General features: G+C 42.6%; 1 protein-coding gene across 1 annotated transcript in view; it reads right to left on the minus strand.

Annotated features, from left to right (window-relative positions):
* Positions 1-17290, minus strand: part of LOC113018380 (muscarinic acetylcholine receptor M4-like) — a 69353-nt gene that overhangs the window by 18552 nt on the left and 33511 nt on the right. The window contains exons 2-5 of the mRNA XM_026161447.1: positions 4797-5395; positions 2737-2891; positions 2149-2344; positions 1960-2049 (exon numbers count right to left, since the gene is read on the minus strand). Coding sequence (XP_026017232.1) covers positions 1960-2049; positions 2149-2344; positions 2737-2891; positions 4797-5395 — 1040 coding nt within the window. The remainder of the gene's footprint in view (positions 1-1959; positions 2050-2148; positions 2345-2736; positions 2892-4796; positions 5396-17290) is intronic.

Below are 17290 nucleotides of genomic sequence, written 5' to 3' on the forward strand. Positions count from 1 at the left end.
GCTCTAGAGTCCAGTGGTGGCGTACTTTACACAGCTGCACTCAATGCTTTGCAGTGTGCCTGGTGACGTAAGGCTTAGATGCAACTGCTTGGTCATGAAAACCCATCCACGAAGCTCTGCACACCAGGGGTCGACAACTTTCTGTTGATGGGTGCCATGTAAAATTTCCTCAGAAGTCAATGTGCCATATCAACCACTGCATTAACAATAAATGTGATAATGCTCAACAGTTTCACACTATAATGAACAACTTAACAGCAAAGGAACTGTACAACAGAAAATGCAAATGCTATTTAAGGTCTCATCACAACAATGTTAAGAAAAAATAAACTGGGGCAATGTGACCTGTTTGTTAATACAGAGACACATGTTAATGTGATCCTGGTCTCCCACTCAGAGACACAGGTCTCCCACTCAGAGACACAGGTCTCCCACTCAGAGACACAGGTCTCCCACTCAGAGACACAGGTCTCCCGCTCAGAGACACAGGTCTCCCGCTCAGAGACACAGGTCTCCCGCTCAGAGACACAGGTCTCCCAGTGTCCAGCATTCAGAGGCTGCCTGAGGACTCATGTGAGAGAAAACCTGCTCACACAGACATGTGGAGCCAAATACTGTCAATAAGGCCTCTGAATGTTCTGAAGACAGTTAAACCTGTCAGGTAGTGATGTCCAGCAGATGAACATGCAGCTCCATGAACACGCACAGCTGTGGATTCCAGCTGTGTTGGTAGTTCATTCGGATGTATCCGTGTATCTCCGTGGTGCTGATGCTGCGCTGAGCCGACAGCTCCTGAAGCTTTTGACGAGTCGGGATGTGGAAATTTCAACATTGCTTGAAAAAACTGCCAGCCAGCAACGTCCCTCTCACTGGTAGGCTAAGTGATTTTTAGCCAGTTACAAGTTGAATCTGGGAGTTGGGGTTGTTGGCTAAGAGACCGTCATTATGCGAGCTAATTTGCAATGTGCACTGGTGGCTTGGCCTTAGATACTTGCTTTTTAATGCACCCTCTCAAATTAATTCACTGCGTGTTGTGCCATCAGTTAACCCTTCACGTGCCAGTTGTGTCATGAGTGCCCAGGGTTGCCGACCCCTACTCTACGCACTGTTCTTGAGATAATCTGAATCTGACTCTGCAGAAAACTGCCAACCTCTATGCACTATGCACCTGAGCATCCGCTCTCTGATTTTACATGGCCTACAACTTCTTCCCAACTTGCTGTTCTTCTCAATGCCTTCAACTTTGTTATAATGGGGGTGGCTGTAGCTCAGGTAGTAGAGCAAGTCACCTACTAACTGGAAGGTGTCAGGATTTGTGTGCGGATGCGAAGAAGTGACCCAAACGCAGGACTCGTGGATAGTGATGAACAGAAGATGGTTTATTATAAAGAGTGGATGAACAGAAGATGAACGAACACTGACTGGCTGGATAACTGAGAGCACACACGGGAACGATGACATCAATGACATGAGGTGAACAGAAGGAAACTGAAGACTTAAATACTCTGAGTGATGACGATGACGATTGGAGACCGGTGAGTACACAGCTGAAAAAAGCGCTTGTGCGAATGGGTGTGAATGGGTGAATGAGGCGCTTTGAGTGCTCAGAGTAGAAAAGCGCTTTATAAGAACCAGTCCCTTTACCATAATACCACTAAAAGTCAACTGTGGAATATTTAGTAGTGAGGAAATTTCATGACCAAGCACAGGTGGCATCCCATAATGGTACCATGCTGGAATTCACCGAGCTCCTGAGGGCAACACTTTCTTTCACAAACGTTTATAAAAGCAGTTTGAGAGTAGGCTCTGATTGGAACAACTGAATTCAATGATTTGGATAAGTCAGTGAATACTGTTGGCAATGTTAGCTATGTACAAAGCTGTTCAGTCTTTTCACTTAAATTCTCTATGGAAATACGTATTTAAATAAAAGCAGTTGTATACATTTTAGACACAGACCTCAGATGTTATTTGGTTGTTGGAATTGTCCTTTGGTTCTCTGGGGGGAATAAAAGCTGTGGAGGAATCATTGGAGCTCTCTTTTTCTTCCTAGATAGATCAGACAGATAAACATAGTAGCCATGAAGTTTTCAACTGCTCACATGTTGTAGCCATAAGCACTCACTTCAAAGAATTAGTAGATGGTACCTGTGTGAGTCTTGGCTGTGCCAGAGGCTGAGGCTCAGCAGCTTTTGATTCATCCACTTTTCCATTCTTCACAGCATCCAGTGCAGTGGTGGTGGAGTCCAAACTGAGTTTTGGAGTTGAGTGGGGACTGGCATGAGGACTGGTCTCATTGTTGTTGTTCTGCTTCAACAGGTGACTATTCATTAGGCAGGGAGTTCTAGGAAAATGACACGTACAGTAACTGTTGTATTAAACAGAAATTTAAGAATGAATTGGTTCAAAATCTATATAAATGTGATAAACGTGTCTGGCTGGATACATAGATAAGTTTGACATAAATGTCTACCACTTTGTCTACATTATAAAATCCAGAATGCTTCATTATAGATTTATTTATTGTTAATACCCTCGGTTTATTTTCCATGTTCTAGATACCATCAAATTTTAGTTAAGAGCAGCTATATATATAAAAAATCCAACGATACTAGCAACCTGCAAAATTTACTTTAAAAAAACTTTCTCCATCTTGTGGCTTGCATTTTTGTTGCTCGTCTTAAAGTAATTTGCAAGATATGCGAATGAAATAATTGGATTCCTTTGATGTCTTACTTCATTCCCTTCTTTTCTTTCTTCTCCGGTTTGTGTTTGGAGACCCTGCTCCTTGAGGCCAGGGAGATATGGATGTATAGCACTGTCATGATGATGACAGGGAGATAAAATGCTGCTATTGCTGTTCCAAATGTCACAGCAGGATTAGAAAGGAACTGCAGGAAGGAAAGAAAGGAAAAATGTTACATAAAGCAAGTATGGTCAATATTTTTACTACATTTACAGATACAATATACATCATGTACCAGAACTTTGATTATTGTTGTATTTGTAAACTCACAGAATTAGTTATAGCATTTCTCCATTAAAGTTAATCACAGGTAAACATTTAAGAGCTGAGGGAAAAACCACGTTAGTGTAACAATAAGAATCCTAGCTGAGGTTGACTGGGGTAGACTGAAAACAGATAACACTGTTTATAAACTCCAGACCAACATCATTATACGTTATGGAAGCTACCTCTGCCAGCTGGGGGTATTTTTACTCCCTCTTGACTACTTCCAGGTATCTGAGCTTTTATTACTGATTCCCGATTACTGAAAGGGAACTTCATGAGCAGGCCTTTTGTGGTTTGCATTATTAATGACAAATAGATGAAAATCTGTGAGGCCTCACATTTTAAACTAACAATTACTAAGGATTTTATTCAGAATAATGAAAGACCATTCAATAATAACCTTTACAAAACCTTGCAGTCATTCATTACACATGAAGTTACTGATGGTTACAGCTTCCAAAGACAAGTAGGAATCTGACTTTAAGGAACTGAATTTATCTTTCCAGGATCTTACTGGTTTCTCTAATTGCTGTAGTCTAAGGAGCTTGCAAAGAAAAGCGTCTGGACTTCTTTAAGTTGCTTGAAGACGTTTCACCTCTCATCCGAGAAGCTTCTTCAGTTCTAAGGTCAAATGGTGGAGAGTCCCAGATATAAACCTAGTGGGAGTTTCCCCCCACAGAGGGACAAAAGGACCCCCTGATGATCCTCTAATCGCCTGAGCCAAGGTGTGAAACTGGGTGTGGGTCCCAATCAGCCAGAGTTTCGGGTGAGCTCATTGTGAAACCTGGCCCCACCTTATCATGTGATGTCCTGAGGTCAGATGGCCCAGGATGTGAGTGGGCGTTAAGGCGTCTGGGGAGGATCTCAAAACTGGATTATAGATGGCAGAGACACCAACTCTCTGCTTTTCTTTGCAAGCTCCTTTGACTGCAATGACCTGGATGACTGAGAACCTTCACAGACATTCTGAACAAATGCAAATTCCAAGATACATTCAAACAACATGTATACAACACTGGTCAAAAGGTTTAGAACCCCCCAGTGTTTCCAGTTATTTATTGCATTTCGAGTCACTCGAGTCCAGTGAATAGCTTGAAATGGTATAAAGATAACTGAAGTGCAAGAGGTTTTAAAAAAAAGGTAAGGTTACACAGAATTAGACAAAAAGGCCTTTTTAGGGAACTCAAAATGTATTTAAAGCTGTTCTGCAGCAATGGAGGTTGATCGAGTCTTGAAAGCTGGTGCTACTAATTCCAACTTTTCTGGATTGAGCAGCAGGATTTTTGTATTGTTTAGACATTTTTTAAACAATACGATCAGGCTTTCAAACCAAAGAACTCATTACCAGCTGTTATACTATACAGATCTGTATTTTAGTGGGTTGTTAGCCACTTTCAGTTTGTTCAGTGAGATAATGTTATTGTTCTAGTTTATCAGTTTGCATCTTAACCTTTTTATTACCAAAAACTAGAAAAGCTATCAAGACTGCCAAAATCACTGACATCTCTGGCAGTCACAGCTGAATCAAGAGTAGGCTAACAGCACACAGTGGACAGCAGGACACTTCTACTACTAATAACAAAATTAAGTTAATTATAATGATTCAATGGAGCCTTTCTGTTCGAGTAAACTTAAACTTACTCGAACAGAAAGAGTGAAAAACAAAGTCGATTTCTCAGTAACTTTGTAGACTCTGTGTTTGTTTACATTGCACTTCCTCATTCCCTGCTGTATCTGATCAATAGGATTTTATACACAACACTGTACATAGATTTTGTTGTACCTGAATATAACACTCTCCAGGTGGCACCGTTCTCTGTCCAACGATGAACTGCCAGAACAAGATGGCAGGAGCCCATAAGATGAATGACAGGATCCAAGCCGCTGCAATCATTAATCCTGCCATCTTAGTTGTCCTTCTTGTGGGATACGTAAGGGGTTTGGTCACACAGAAATATCGATCGAAGCTGATAATTAACAGATTCATCACAGAGGCGTTTGACACAACATAATCTAAAGCTAGCCACAAGTCACAGACCACCGGCCCAAGTGGCCAGTAGCCAACAATAATGTAGACTGTATACAAATTCATACTGAAAACACCGATGATCAAGTCAGCGCATGCTAATGAAAACAGGAAATAGTTATTGACAGTTTGTAGGTGACGGTTCACTTTGATGGAGAGCATGACTAAAATATTTCCTGTAACAGTCACAAAGCTCAACGATCCTGTAACCATAGCAATAAAAAACATCTCCAAAGCTTTGTATGGACTTCCTGTTCCCACTCCACTCTCAACAGCAGAACAAGATGTTGAATCATTGGTGGATATGTTGCAGGATGTGTTGGAGAACAGGTCAGTCGTTTGGTTGAGCAATGAGCCTAAAAGAAGAGAAAAACAAGAGGATCGATTGAGAGAAATACGCACTGTGCTGCTGTAAGGTAACAACAACAAAAGTTGATTTTTTTAAATGTGGGAGACGGATTTAAACACCCACAGCAGCAGCTGGGTTTGTGACAGATCAAAATAGAGAAAGAAGGCTTTGCTTTCTAAACAGGGACAGTAAGAACATTTAGATGCAAAGTGGAAAAAGTAACAAGGTGATGACATCAGGGTAGACAGCTACATATAAAAACATTTACAGCTGTTTGAATTTAAAGAACTTAGTTGTAAACTTATTAGCTTCTCAATCTCATTATCCAGTATGTTCTGTCACACACACACACACACACACACACACACACACACACACACACACACACACACACACACACACACACACACATCTGTATCTTGTGTATTTTTTTAATGTTGACAACCCTTTGTGTTTTTGTTCTTATTGCATCGCTTTTATTTTTGCAGCCTTTGTTTTTTCTTTCCCCTGCTGGTCACCGTTGTCATTGCTGTGTTTCACATGTTTTGAGTAATTACTTGGACCGTTTCTCCCATTCTTCTTTACAAGCTCCATCAGGTTGGATGGGGAGTGTTGGTGAACAACCCTTTTCTAATCTCTCCAGAGATAATACATTGAGTTCACATCTGCGCTCTGGCTGGGCCACTGAATGTCCTTTGTTATCTTGGCTGTGTGATTAGGGTCGTTGTCCTGTTGGAACATGAACCTTCTCCCCAGTTCATGGTCCAGAATGCTCTTGAGTAGGTTATTATCAAGGATGTCTCTGTTCATCTTTCCCTCAACCCTGGCTAGTCATTCGCCACGTCATTGTAGGGATGGGCACCACTGTCAATAAGCACCTATGACTGCACACCAGCCCACCCAACCAGCTTCATTGTCAAATATGCCTAACATCTCATCTCGCTCATGTCTGCACTTCCTCTGTGTCCTAAGCAAGAATAACCTGGACCAGAGGCTGCTGTCCTTCTATCGCTCCTCAGTGGAGAGCATGCTCTCCTACTGCCAGGGTGCTTGGTATGCATGGGTGACTACTGAGACAGGAAAGCTCCACAGAGGGTAATTAACACTGCCCAAAAAATCATTGTCTGCCCTCGGGTCAATCAGACTCACAAACAGCTTCTTTCCCTGGGCCATTCGGATTGTTAACAAACACTAACCTGCCACACCCCTTCCCTCCCCACCCGCCTCCCCAATCTGACCCATGATCTGAGTAACCGCCGTTACTCGGGCCACACACACTGACTCTATTCGGACCAAGTCTTTTTTTCTTTGCACTACTTTCACACACTTTGCAACCTGTTCTCTAATGTGTGTCCGTTCATCATGTGCCTTTCTTTTATTTTTGTATACATTCCTCTTGTTTTGTATATATTTCTCTTGGCTGTTATTTATTCCTGTCTACTATTTATATTTTATTCCAGCACAGTTGGTGTGGAGCAACCTCAATGTCATTGAACATGTATAATGACAATAAAGGGCTATTCTATTCTATTCTATTCTATTCTATTCTATTCTATTTTGCTAAGTGGCATTTTATACCTGAAATTAGTTAAAGGTTTTCAGAATGACTTTTTTGTCTACTCTTTAGACATTAAACATTGTGTCCCACAGAAAGAAAGCAACACTGAAAGTTCTGCCCAGCTTTGTCCAGGAAGATAAAACACACAGTTATTCATGAAGGGTTTGATCCATCCAGCCACAATTCTTTAAAAGAAAAATCATTTATATGGGTTTGGGTTGCAGGGACAGCAGCAGTCTTAGGAGCTTATCTGGGTGAACATCGAGATGTTCCCAAGCCCCCCCAGAGATATCATCTCTTCCCTAGTCTGCCCCTGGACCTCCTTCCATTTGGACACCTAGGAGGTGCATTATCCAGAGGTATCCGAGTCAGATCATGGAACCACCTCAACCGCCTCCTTTCAATGTGGAGGAACAGCAGTTCTACTCCAAGTCCTTCTCATATGACCGAACTCCTCAACCTATCTCTAAGAAAGTGCCCAGCCACTCATATCATGCCTGCGACCCGATTCTACCCAGAGCTCATGAAGTAAGGGTAGGAATGTAGACTGACCAGTAAATCGACAGCTTCACTTTTATGCTCAGCTCTCTCTTCTGCAAGTTCCCACCTCATGAAGCCAACAGAACCACATCATCTGTAAAAAGCAAAGATGAAATCCTGGGAGACCCTCCACCACTTGGCTACCACAACAGATTGGCACAGCATATGCATCAGTGCAAGTGCCACCCCAATCCACCTGTCAATCTGTGTCTCCCTTGTGAACAAGACTCTTGAACACCTCCACTTAGGGCAGTACTTATACCTGACCCGGAGTGGGCACGCCACCCTTTACCGGCTGAGAGCCACCATTTTGCTACGCCCAGCAATTCTGTCCTTAAAAATTATGAACTAAATTGGTGACAAAGGGCGGCCATAGTGGGTTCAAAACCACCGGAAACGATGGGTGCTGACTTAATGCCGACAATACCAACCAAGTTTCTGCTACCGTTGTGCAGGAACTGAATGGCCCGTATCAAAATACTTGACAACCTATACTCCCGAAGCACCACCCACAGGAATCCCCCAGGGACCCGGTTCTTCTCCACAAAACTACAAAAAACTGTTTGAGCAACCCCCACCCACCCTGAGCCAATCCCTCAACATGTTTGTACTCACTGCTGATATTGACGTCATATTAAATAATGTTTTGCTTTTTAAAGTAGTTTGAGAACAATTTGAGAGCCACTGCACCAATCCTGATTCTGAATGCACTGATGAGGTGGTCAGCTGTATCAGATGCTGCAGTCAGGTCTAAAAAGAGTACTAACAACAACACTACTACACTGCACTTATTAAAATGTCATTCATACGTCTCAGTAGAGCAGTTTCTGTACAGTGCTTCCCCCCTACAGTCAGAATGAAATTATAAAGTAAGTTGTTGCCTTTCGTGTTAATAGACTTTTTTTGTATATAGCACTTTTCTACTCAAGCATCTCACTTTTACACAAGTACCCAGTTTTCCTTCTGTGCCTAAGTGCTTTCTATCTAACATTCACACTGCGATTGGATGCAACTTAGGTTTCAGTATCTTGCTCAAGGATAATTTGGCATGACCAAGACACGCTGACTACACTGGATTAAGCATTTATGCAAAATTACGAACACTATAATAGTTTTATTTGATTTTGGCGAGAAATCAAGTCAAGCTGATCTAGAAAGTCTTACAAATCAGATAATCTCAGTACGACTTCAAATTTCCCAGTGTGAATCCTATTGGCAAATCTCATATAGGGTATGCGATTTAAGCTGTTTCAGCCTGCATACAGATGCTGCTCCCTCAGTAGGCTGTTTTTGCCAACCAACCTCCTTTCATGCTAATCATGCTGTTTCTGACTTAATTTTTTTCTGCTATCATGGATGCAGACTGTGTTCTGTGAGGGAGTCTGCTATCCTATCCCCGCATTAAGCTTTCCATGTATGCCTGCAGAAAGGGAGGGGGAAGGTCTCTGAGGCAAGCTGACAAAGGGAACACACAGCTCAGACGCTACAGTCAAATAATGTGTGTGGACAGAGCAGATTGTTGTTTGGTGAGTTCATGTTCAATTTGGCATTGTTGTTTAAAAGAAATAATATATTAACATGTGTATTAGTTGTATGTTAGTAATCTAGCTAACAAATTAACAGTACAGAGTGAAGCTAGATGACTAGAAATCTAAGAAGCCAACATGTGTGTGAGTTCTGAGGGACCACTTCAGCTCTGCGCTCCTCACAGGGAGAACATTGACAGCATGATCTCATCACAGACTACATTTCACTTCTGTGTGGACAACACTGTGCCCCTCTTGAAGGTAGAGTGTTTCTCCAATAACAAGCCCTGGATAAGCCCTGAAATTAATGCACTCCACAAGGAAAATAAGAGAGCTTTTAGATCAGGAAATAAGGAGGAGGAACTGAGAAGGAAGAAAACACCTACAGGAAGACGACAGAGGACCAACTGCTGCAGAATAACATCAGTGGGATTTGGAAGAGGCAGGAAATAATTTTAGGTCACAAAGCAGCCAAACGCAGTATGTGAGAACACAGGGCTGTGTCTCTGACGGGCTGGTCTGCTGTACTGGGGCCCTGCAGGAACGGTGCTGGGACCCTCTACACTGCAGACTTCTCCATCAGGCTGCTATCTACAAACGTTTTCCGATGACCCTGTCATAGTTGGCTTCATCACAGGTGAGGACGATCAGAGTACTGATGGTAGATTCAGGACTTTGTGAACTGGTGCCAGCTGAACCATCTCCTGATCATCACGGGGAACCCACCACATTGAGATAGTAGACTCTTAGAAGTACCCGGGTGTTCACCTGAGCAATAAAGTGACTGGAGTCACAACATGGATGCTCGTTACAAGAAGGGTCAGAGCAGACTCTACCTGCTGATGAGACATCTTTTGGAGAGTTGGGATGTGCTCCTAAAGACCTTTTTTGACTCTGTGGTGGCGTCAGCCATCGTTTATGGCATTGTCTGTTGGAACAGCAGATTATCTACAGCTGAGGGGAAGCGGTTGGATAAGCTAATCAAAAAGGCCAGCTTTGCTCTAGGATGCCCCCTCGACCCAGTGCAGGTGGTAGAAGACAGAAGAACTATATTTGAAGAAGAAAAATAATATCTCTCTTGGACAATGTCTCCCATGGGATTCATGAAGCTGCAGCAGACCTGCAGAGCTCCTCCAGTGACAGACTGCTGAACTAGATGCACAAAGAGGCATGATCATATAGCAGCTGTTAGACTTTATAACCATCACTGCTTCCAACACACACAAAAGGTTGTTTACATCCCACATTGTAAATATATGATCCTATTTATTTTGATATTTGTACATATAGTGCCGCAGAGCTGTGCACCTTTCTCCTCTTTTTTACACGTCTGCTCCTAATCTTATTGTACATGTGTATAGTGACAATAAAAGGCATTCTATTCTATTCAATTCTATTCTATCCCTGCTCTTATTTGCAGTTTTTCAATTTTCTTTAAATAGTCTGTCTTTGTTGTTTTTAAGCACAAATATACAACACTTTTTGTACATCTTTTTTTTAAGTATCCTACTCAGATGCACATTTCTTTGAGTCTGAGCGTGGTATTTTTAATACTGTACAGTATCTTTCTTGCTTTTTTCCCTTATGTTGTAAGTTTGCCCTGTACAGTCTCTTATTTCTTGTTTTTTATTTTAAAATCTTCACTTTTGTGTGAACCTGCATGCTTGATAGGCCTGTCACTTTGCTGCTGGAACATGTGAATTTCACCAAAAAGGATATTTCTATTGTGTTCTATGCACACAAAAGAACAAAATAATCTTGAAATGTGCACAACAGGCTGATGAGAGGTATTACGACGGATTTCATCACTACCATCTCACACACTCATATATACATAAACAGCATTCCTGCAACGAGGCTCCAGACAGAAAGCTGCTGCGACTCTTGAACACAGGCGCACACATATGCATTCCACTAGTAGCAACTATCAGAATTCCTTTTGTATCAATGCTGAAATATTCATCTAAAGGAATTTATATTAAATTATACAAGCACAGCTGTTCACTGGTTTTATTCCTTATGTGCCTACAGCAGCTGCTGTATTTGACAGGAAATCTAAATATATATTCCATAACACTGCGTAACATTGTTTCAGGCTGACTTTTTAAAAATTGTTATGGACAGTCTATGTACAGCTGTACAGAGTACAAGCTTTGATCATTCAAACAAGGACAACACTGTCAAATAATATGGATAACTTTTCTTATTTTGAACGTGCAACTTAAAAGTTGCATCTTTCAATGGCAATGACGCCTACAGTGTGGTGACCTTCTGAATCCAAGTACTTCCATGGCTGGTATACCATTTAATGTCTTCTCTATGTTTCATGTAAATGTGCTTTCATGTGGTTCTACATATAACGACTTTTGCAGGCGTCTCACGTAAATGCTATTAGTATACATGAAACAAACAGGGGTAAAAGACAACCAGAATAGTGTCCCAACACCTTCAATTATTGGAGACAGTTTAAATTAATTTTGTGAGCAGGACCACACATCATACGTTCCCCTTCTAGTTCTTTGTCTGTAGATATTCTCTTGCATTTGAAACTGTTTGTTCTCCTATCGACAACTAATCCTAGAAGAATCCTACTTACCCTTTTAATATGCTCACTATTGTTCCTCAGACCATCTGGCGAAGAACTCCATAGCCTATTTTCATCTCTTTCATGCTGTACATGAAACCTAACAAAACCTCTGACCAACATGCCCAGGATGCAGCAGAGCGGCAGAACACCACTCCTGACACATTCTCACTGCCTGAGAACATCTTGTTGCATTGTTTGGCCTTGTTTCTCCTGATGCGACGCCACTGACATGTTATAACTTGTCATAAGACAAGGCTGCATAGTGGTTGGAGAGGCTATACCCTGGTGGAAAAGCAACACCATTCAAATCGCTCTTGAGCAAACTGGCAACCCTCTATCTCTCTCCTCGTTTTCTTCTTTACAAAATACATCAACAGACATTCCCAGCACCGGAAGGCCAATTTCTTTCTCTTCAGTCCCTTCTTTATAGAATTCCTCAACTAATATTCACCCCAGCTCAGGATACTTCACAACCCAAAAACTGCACATCCACTCACACCTGCTTAGCTCCAGCTGCTCCTCCAAAGCCCTAAACTACTGAGCCCACACTATCTCTAGTCAGGGTGCCTGTCGGGATGACTGTTGTTGTGATTTGGTGCTGTATAAATAAAATTGAATTGAATTCATTGACTTTGGATGTTGCTACTTTCAGTTCTGTTCTTTCTGTAGATGTGTCCATCCCCGCCAAATTGATCACACAATCCAACTCGCCCTCAGTAACTACCTATCCCGTTTCAGGCTTCAGTGCCCACGGGGAAACTCATTTGTGTAAATCTCCTCCTCCAAAATTTACTCTGCCTTTTTGCACCAAACAATAGCTGCTCCCTCTTTTTGGACACCTCTGCAGTGCTCTGCCCATAATTCCTCAAGGCTATTCTTTAATTTCTCACTGATTCCAACTGATTCCAAATAGCTTTTCCCAGTAAAAATCTGGCTTTGACAACATCTCCTTGAGGTAACTGTTGTTTGGATTTGGCAGAATATAAATAAAATTTAATTGAAATAAACTGAGAATCTCACCAGCTTGAATGACATCACCTTCCATGATGATCAGCTGTCAAAAGCTGATAGTCTGAGCCCTAATGCTGCACCTTCTGCTGGTTTTAAGTGTTATCAGGGTAAATGGCCTGTATTTATATAGCGCTTTACTAGTCCCTAAGGACCCCAAAGCGCTTTACATATCCAGCCATCCACCCATTCACACACACATTCACACACTGCTGATGGCAGCTACATTGTAGCCACAGCCACCCTGGGGCGCACTGACAGAGGCGAGGCTGCCGGACACTGGCGCCACCGGGCCCTCTGACCACCACCAGTAGGCAACGGGTGAAGTGTCTTGCCCAAGGACACAACGACCGAGACTGTCCAAGTCGGGGCTCGAACCAGCAACTTTCCAATTACAAGGCGAACTCCCAACTCTTGAGCCACAATCGCCCCTAATAGGCGATATACAGAAGCCTTTTCCTCTAATAGGCTTCTGTATATATTTTGTGCTCCATTTTCGCCTCCCAAGACAAAACTGTCTCCCATCACCTTTGTTCATTTACAAAATCTAACCAGCTGCCTCACCTCACAAAGAAGGTCAAACTAACCAGCCAGGCAGCTCCATTTCCATATTCTATTTTAAGATAAACTCGTCCCTATGTCCTTACAAGGCTCCGTCCATTATCCTCATCCTCAAAGATTCCAGCAAACAGATCCTTTGTTCATCACAAAGTCTGGGCACGTCACTGCCAGATTTTTGTTCTTCTCACTCTTTCATCAAGTTTTCTCGCTGCCTGGAAATTCTCATGATCTCTTCTGTGGCCCTTCCTTCTGCACTGATGCCACCCAGATCTCATGAAGGCATCCTGATCAAGGTCATGGGACATATGGGTCATCACAAGCCTATCAGTTATATATTTGCAACAATCTTCAAGACCTTTGTAACGCGCAATCATCACTGCTTCTAAGGAATGCCTTTTTTGATTTGGATTTTGTTTGAGGTTAGCGCTGTGCAGGGTATACCCCAACTCTCATCACATGACAGCTGGAACAGCCTCTACCCTTACCACAGAATTAGATAAGTAAGTGAAATGAATTTTAGATAGAAAGTTGGTGTTAGAAATATGTTCATTTGTGTACAAAGTCACAAAGCCTAGCCTATTTTTATCAGACTTGACTGAATCTTCTGTATATGTAGATTTTTATGTTCCCTTAAAATTTGAAATGAAAATACATAATGTTTTAAAATATTTGTACAAATAAGCTCATTTTAATATGGCTGCTATGGCTGTTGAGTAATGAGAATGTTTTATAGGAGTGTTCAGATTTCAAGCCAATAGCCCATCAAGTGAGGGATTTACCAAGGAGATGCTCTGTCCCCATAGGCCTGAACCCCCTCAGTGAAATCATTGACAAGACTGGCTATGGATACAGAGTATAGAATGGAGCAACCTTTAACCACCAATACAAGGATGACATCAAGGTGCATGCCAGGAGTGAACGTGACATTGGTTCACTGATCCACACCACAAGGATATACAGCAACGGCATCTGAACGTCATTCAGACTGAAGAAGTGTAGTCAGATGGTAACAAAGAGAGGGAGGGTAGTCAGAACTGAGGGCATCACACTACCGGAAGGCAACATTGCAGACATCAAAGACAACTACAAGTACCTGGGCAACAGGCAAATGGAAACCACAAAGAGGCCGCTTGGAAAACTGAAACCACCAAGTACCTGCAGAGGGTAGGCAAGTCCTGAGGAGTCCGCTGACTGGTAAGAACACCTGGACCACACGGTGATCAGACACCTTGATGATAATAAGCTGACTAAAGGAGGAGATAGAAGCCACTGACATCAAGACAAGGAAGCTCCTTACCATGCATGGAGGGTTTCACTCCCAGTCCAGCACCCTGAGCCTGAACGCTAAGTGGAAGGAATGAGGCCGAGGACTAATGCATGTCTGAACCATTTTCCAGGATGAGACAATGAATATCCATGAGTACATCAGGAAGATGGCCACAACTAACCACGTGAAGAAAGAACCCCGAGAAAGAAGAGCAAGAGGAGGAGCCATCATGGAAGGACAGGCTCCTGCACAGTATGTACCACCAGTAGACAGGAAGTGGCTGACATACAGAAATCCTACCAGTGGCTGGACAAAGCTGGACCCAAACACAGCACAGAGGCACTAATCATGGCAGCACAGGAACAAGCTCAAGACTCATTGAGGCTGGGGTCTATCACACCAGGCAAGACCCCAGGTGCAGGCTGTGTAAAGATGCCCCTGAGACAATCCAGCACATAACAGCAGGGTGCAAGATGCTAGCAGGCAGGGCATACATGGAACGCCATAACCAAGTGGACGGCATAGTGTACAGGAACATCTGTGCCGAGTATAACCTGGAAGTCCCGACGTCAAAATGGGAGGCGCCCCTTGATAATGACCGAGCTAAGATCCTGTGGGACTTCCAGATATAGACGGGTAAACAGGAACATCATCTAAGACAGGGACTCTAATCTCAGGTGTGATTTCTGAGGCTGGTGACTCGGATTAATTTATCCTCAGTAGCAAAGGTGACTCTTGGTCTTCTTTTTCGCCATGTCTCAGTGTCAAATTTGCATCTTTGTGAATGTCTCGTTTCCTGCTTTACTTTGGGGTGGGGTGGCTGTAGCTCAGGAGGTAGAGCAGGTCACCTACTGATTGGAAGGTTGGTGGTTCGATCCCTGTCTGCATGCCAATACCATTGGGCAACCCCAACTAACCCCAAGTTGCTCTCCGATACAGTGTGAGTGTGTATGAATGTTAGATTGGGTGAATGAATTAGTTGTAGTGCTCTGAGTGCTCAGATAGAGTAGAAAAGCTCTATATAAGAACCAGTCCAATTACTTTGACAGTCGTGTTTTCAGTTTTCCTTCCTTCCCGTCTTCTTATGTCAGATTAGTCCCAGTTGTGTTTCCTTCCTGTTTCCCATTTCCTCGTGTTGTTTTTCTTAGTCTGTTGTCATTATATATCCCATGTGCTATTATGTGCTCTGTGTTTCTTGTGTCCCTGGTAACGTCTAGATCCCTGTTTTCTAGTCTCTTATTTCTCAGTTTTCCGGTTTCCAGTCTAGGTTTAGTTTCCTGTTTTGGTTTTGTTTGTTTTCTGCTAATAAAGTTTTTGAGTTTACGTCTCTGTATACGAGTCCTGCATTTGGGTCCTTTATCCTGCCTGCCACAGCACTAAACATGACAATAATAAATAGCATCCCTTGGAAATGTTGCACTGTTTTTCTCTCCTATAAACTTTGTAATAAATTGCTTTACTCTCTCGTCCTCAGCAGTTGTACTGTCATCAGTTTCAAAAGAAACATGAGGCCGCCTTCATAATCCTTTTAATGAGAAATGGACTCCCTCATGTGAGGAAGCTTTCAAGACCCTCATTGAGAAGTTGACATCTACACCAGTGCTTGGGTTTGCTGACCCCCAGAAAGGCGGAGTCCATTTCTCATTAAAAGGGCGGTTCAGGTTGCTGTTTGATGGTGATTTGTGGTATTTCAGCTTCCTGGCAGGAACATAACCAGCTGTCAAATCATTCAATGGCCTTGCAATTTTAGAATAATCTTTGACAAACCTGCGATAATAACCGGTGAAGCCTAAAAATGACTTCAGTTCTGACAGGTTTGTGGGTCTGGGCCATGTAGTGAGTGCAGAGATTTTATCAGGATCTGTCTCCACTCCCTTTTCTGAGATAATGTGTCCTAAATACCTCACTGACTTTTCGAAAAAGTGACATTTTTCAGGTGAAAGTGTGAGACCAAATTCTTTCAGTCTGTTTAGAACTCTCAGGGGCCTTTCTTCGTGTTCCTCCAAAGTATTGGAGAATACTATAAGATCATCAAGAAAGACCAGTACTTCCTTGAGGTTCATGGAGCCCATGCATTTCTCCATAACTCTTTGAAAAGTGCTTGGAGCATTTGTGACTCCTTGGGGCATCCTGTTGAATTCCCAAAACCCAGTGGGTGTGACGAAAGCTGTCTTGTGCTTATCCTCTTCTTCAACCTCGACCTGGTAATATCCAGACTTTAAATCCATAACAGAAAACCATTTGGATCCTGACAGATCTGTAAATGCCTCCTCTATATTGGGCAAGGCATAAGCATCTTTGATTGTCTGGTTGTTCAACTTTCTGTAATCCACACATTGGCGGATCTGCCCATTTTTCTTTTTCACAACTACAATTGGTGAAGCAAATGGGCTCTCGGACTCTGTAATAATGTTGCTGTCGCACAGCTGCTCCAAATGAAGGCGGACAGCTTCATAATCAAAGGGATGAATGGGCCGTGGCCTTTGTTTGAAGAGTGTTGGATCAGAGAGCCGATCCTGTCTTTCCACTCGTTTGACAGGGGTGAGTCACCAAAATCGAACTGAATTTTGTCATTTTGTGGGTGGTGTAACACTGAGCATGTTTCTGCTCTGAACTTCCAGTTTGATTCCTAAATTCAGACCTTGCAGGAGAAACTGAGAGTGGGACAGATATCTCTGTCAAAGGTCAGTGAGCTGGCAGAATGATATTGTGAGTTGTCTCATTTTTTTAGGAGAATGGGAACTTTAAAGGATGTGGGCCGTGACTTTGACATTACATAGCTGGAAAATACCTGCCAGAGAAGCATGCATGCAGATTTCTAATGAGAGGGGCATAAGTACAGTGCTCAGGAATGG

This window comes from Astatotilapia calliptera, unplaced genomic scaffold, assembly GCF_900246225.1.
Source record: "Astatotilapia calliptera unplaced genomic scaffold, fAstCal1.2 U_scaffold_72, whole genome shotgun sequence".
NCBI classification, from domain to species: Eukaryota; Metazoa; Chordata; class Actinopteri; order Cichliformes; family Cichlidae; genus Astatotilapia; species Astatotilapia calliptera.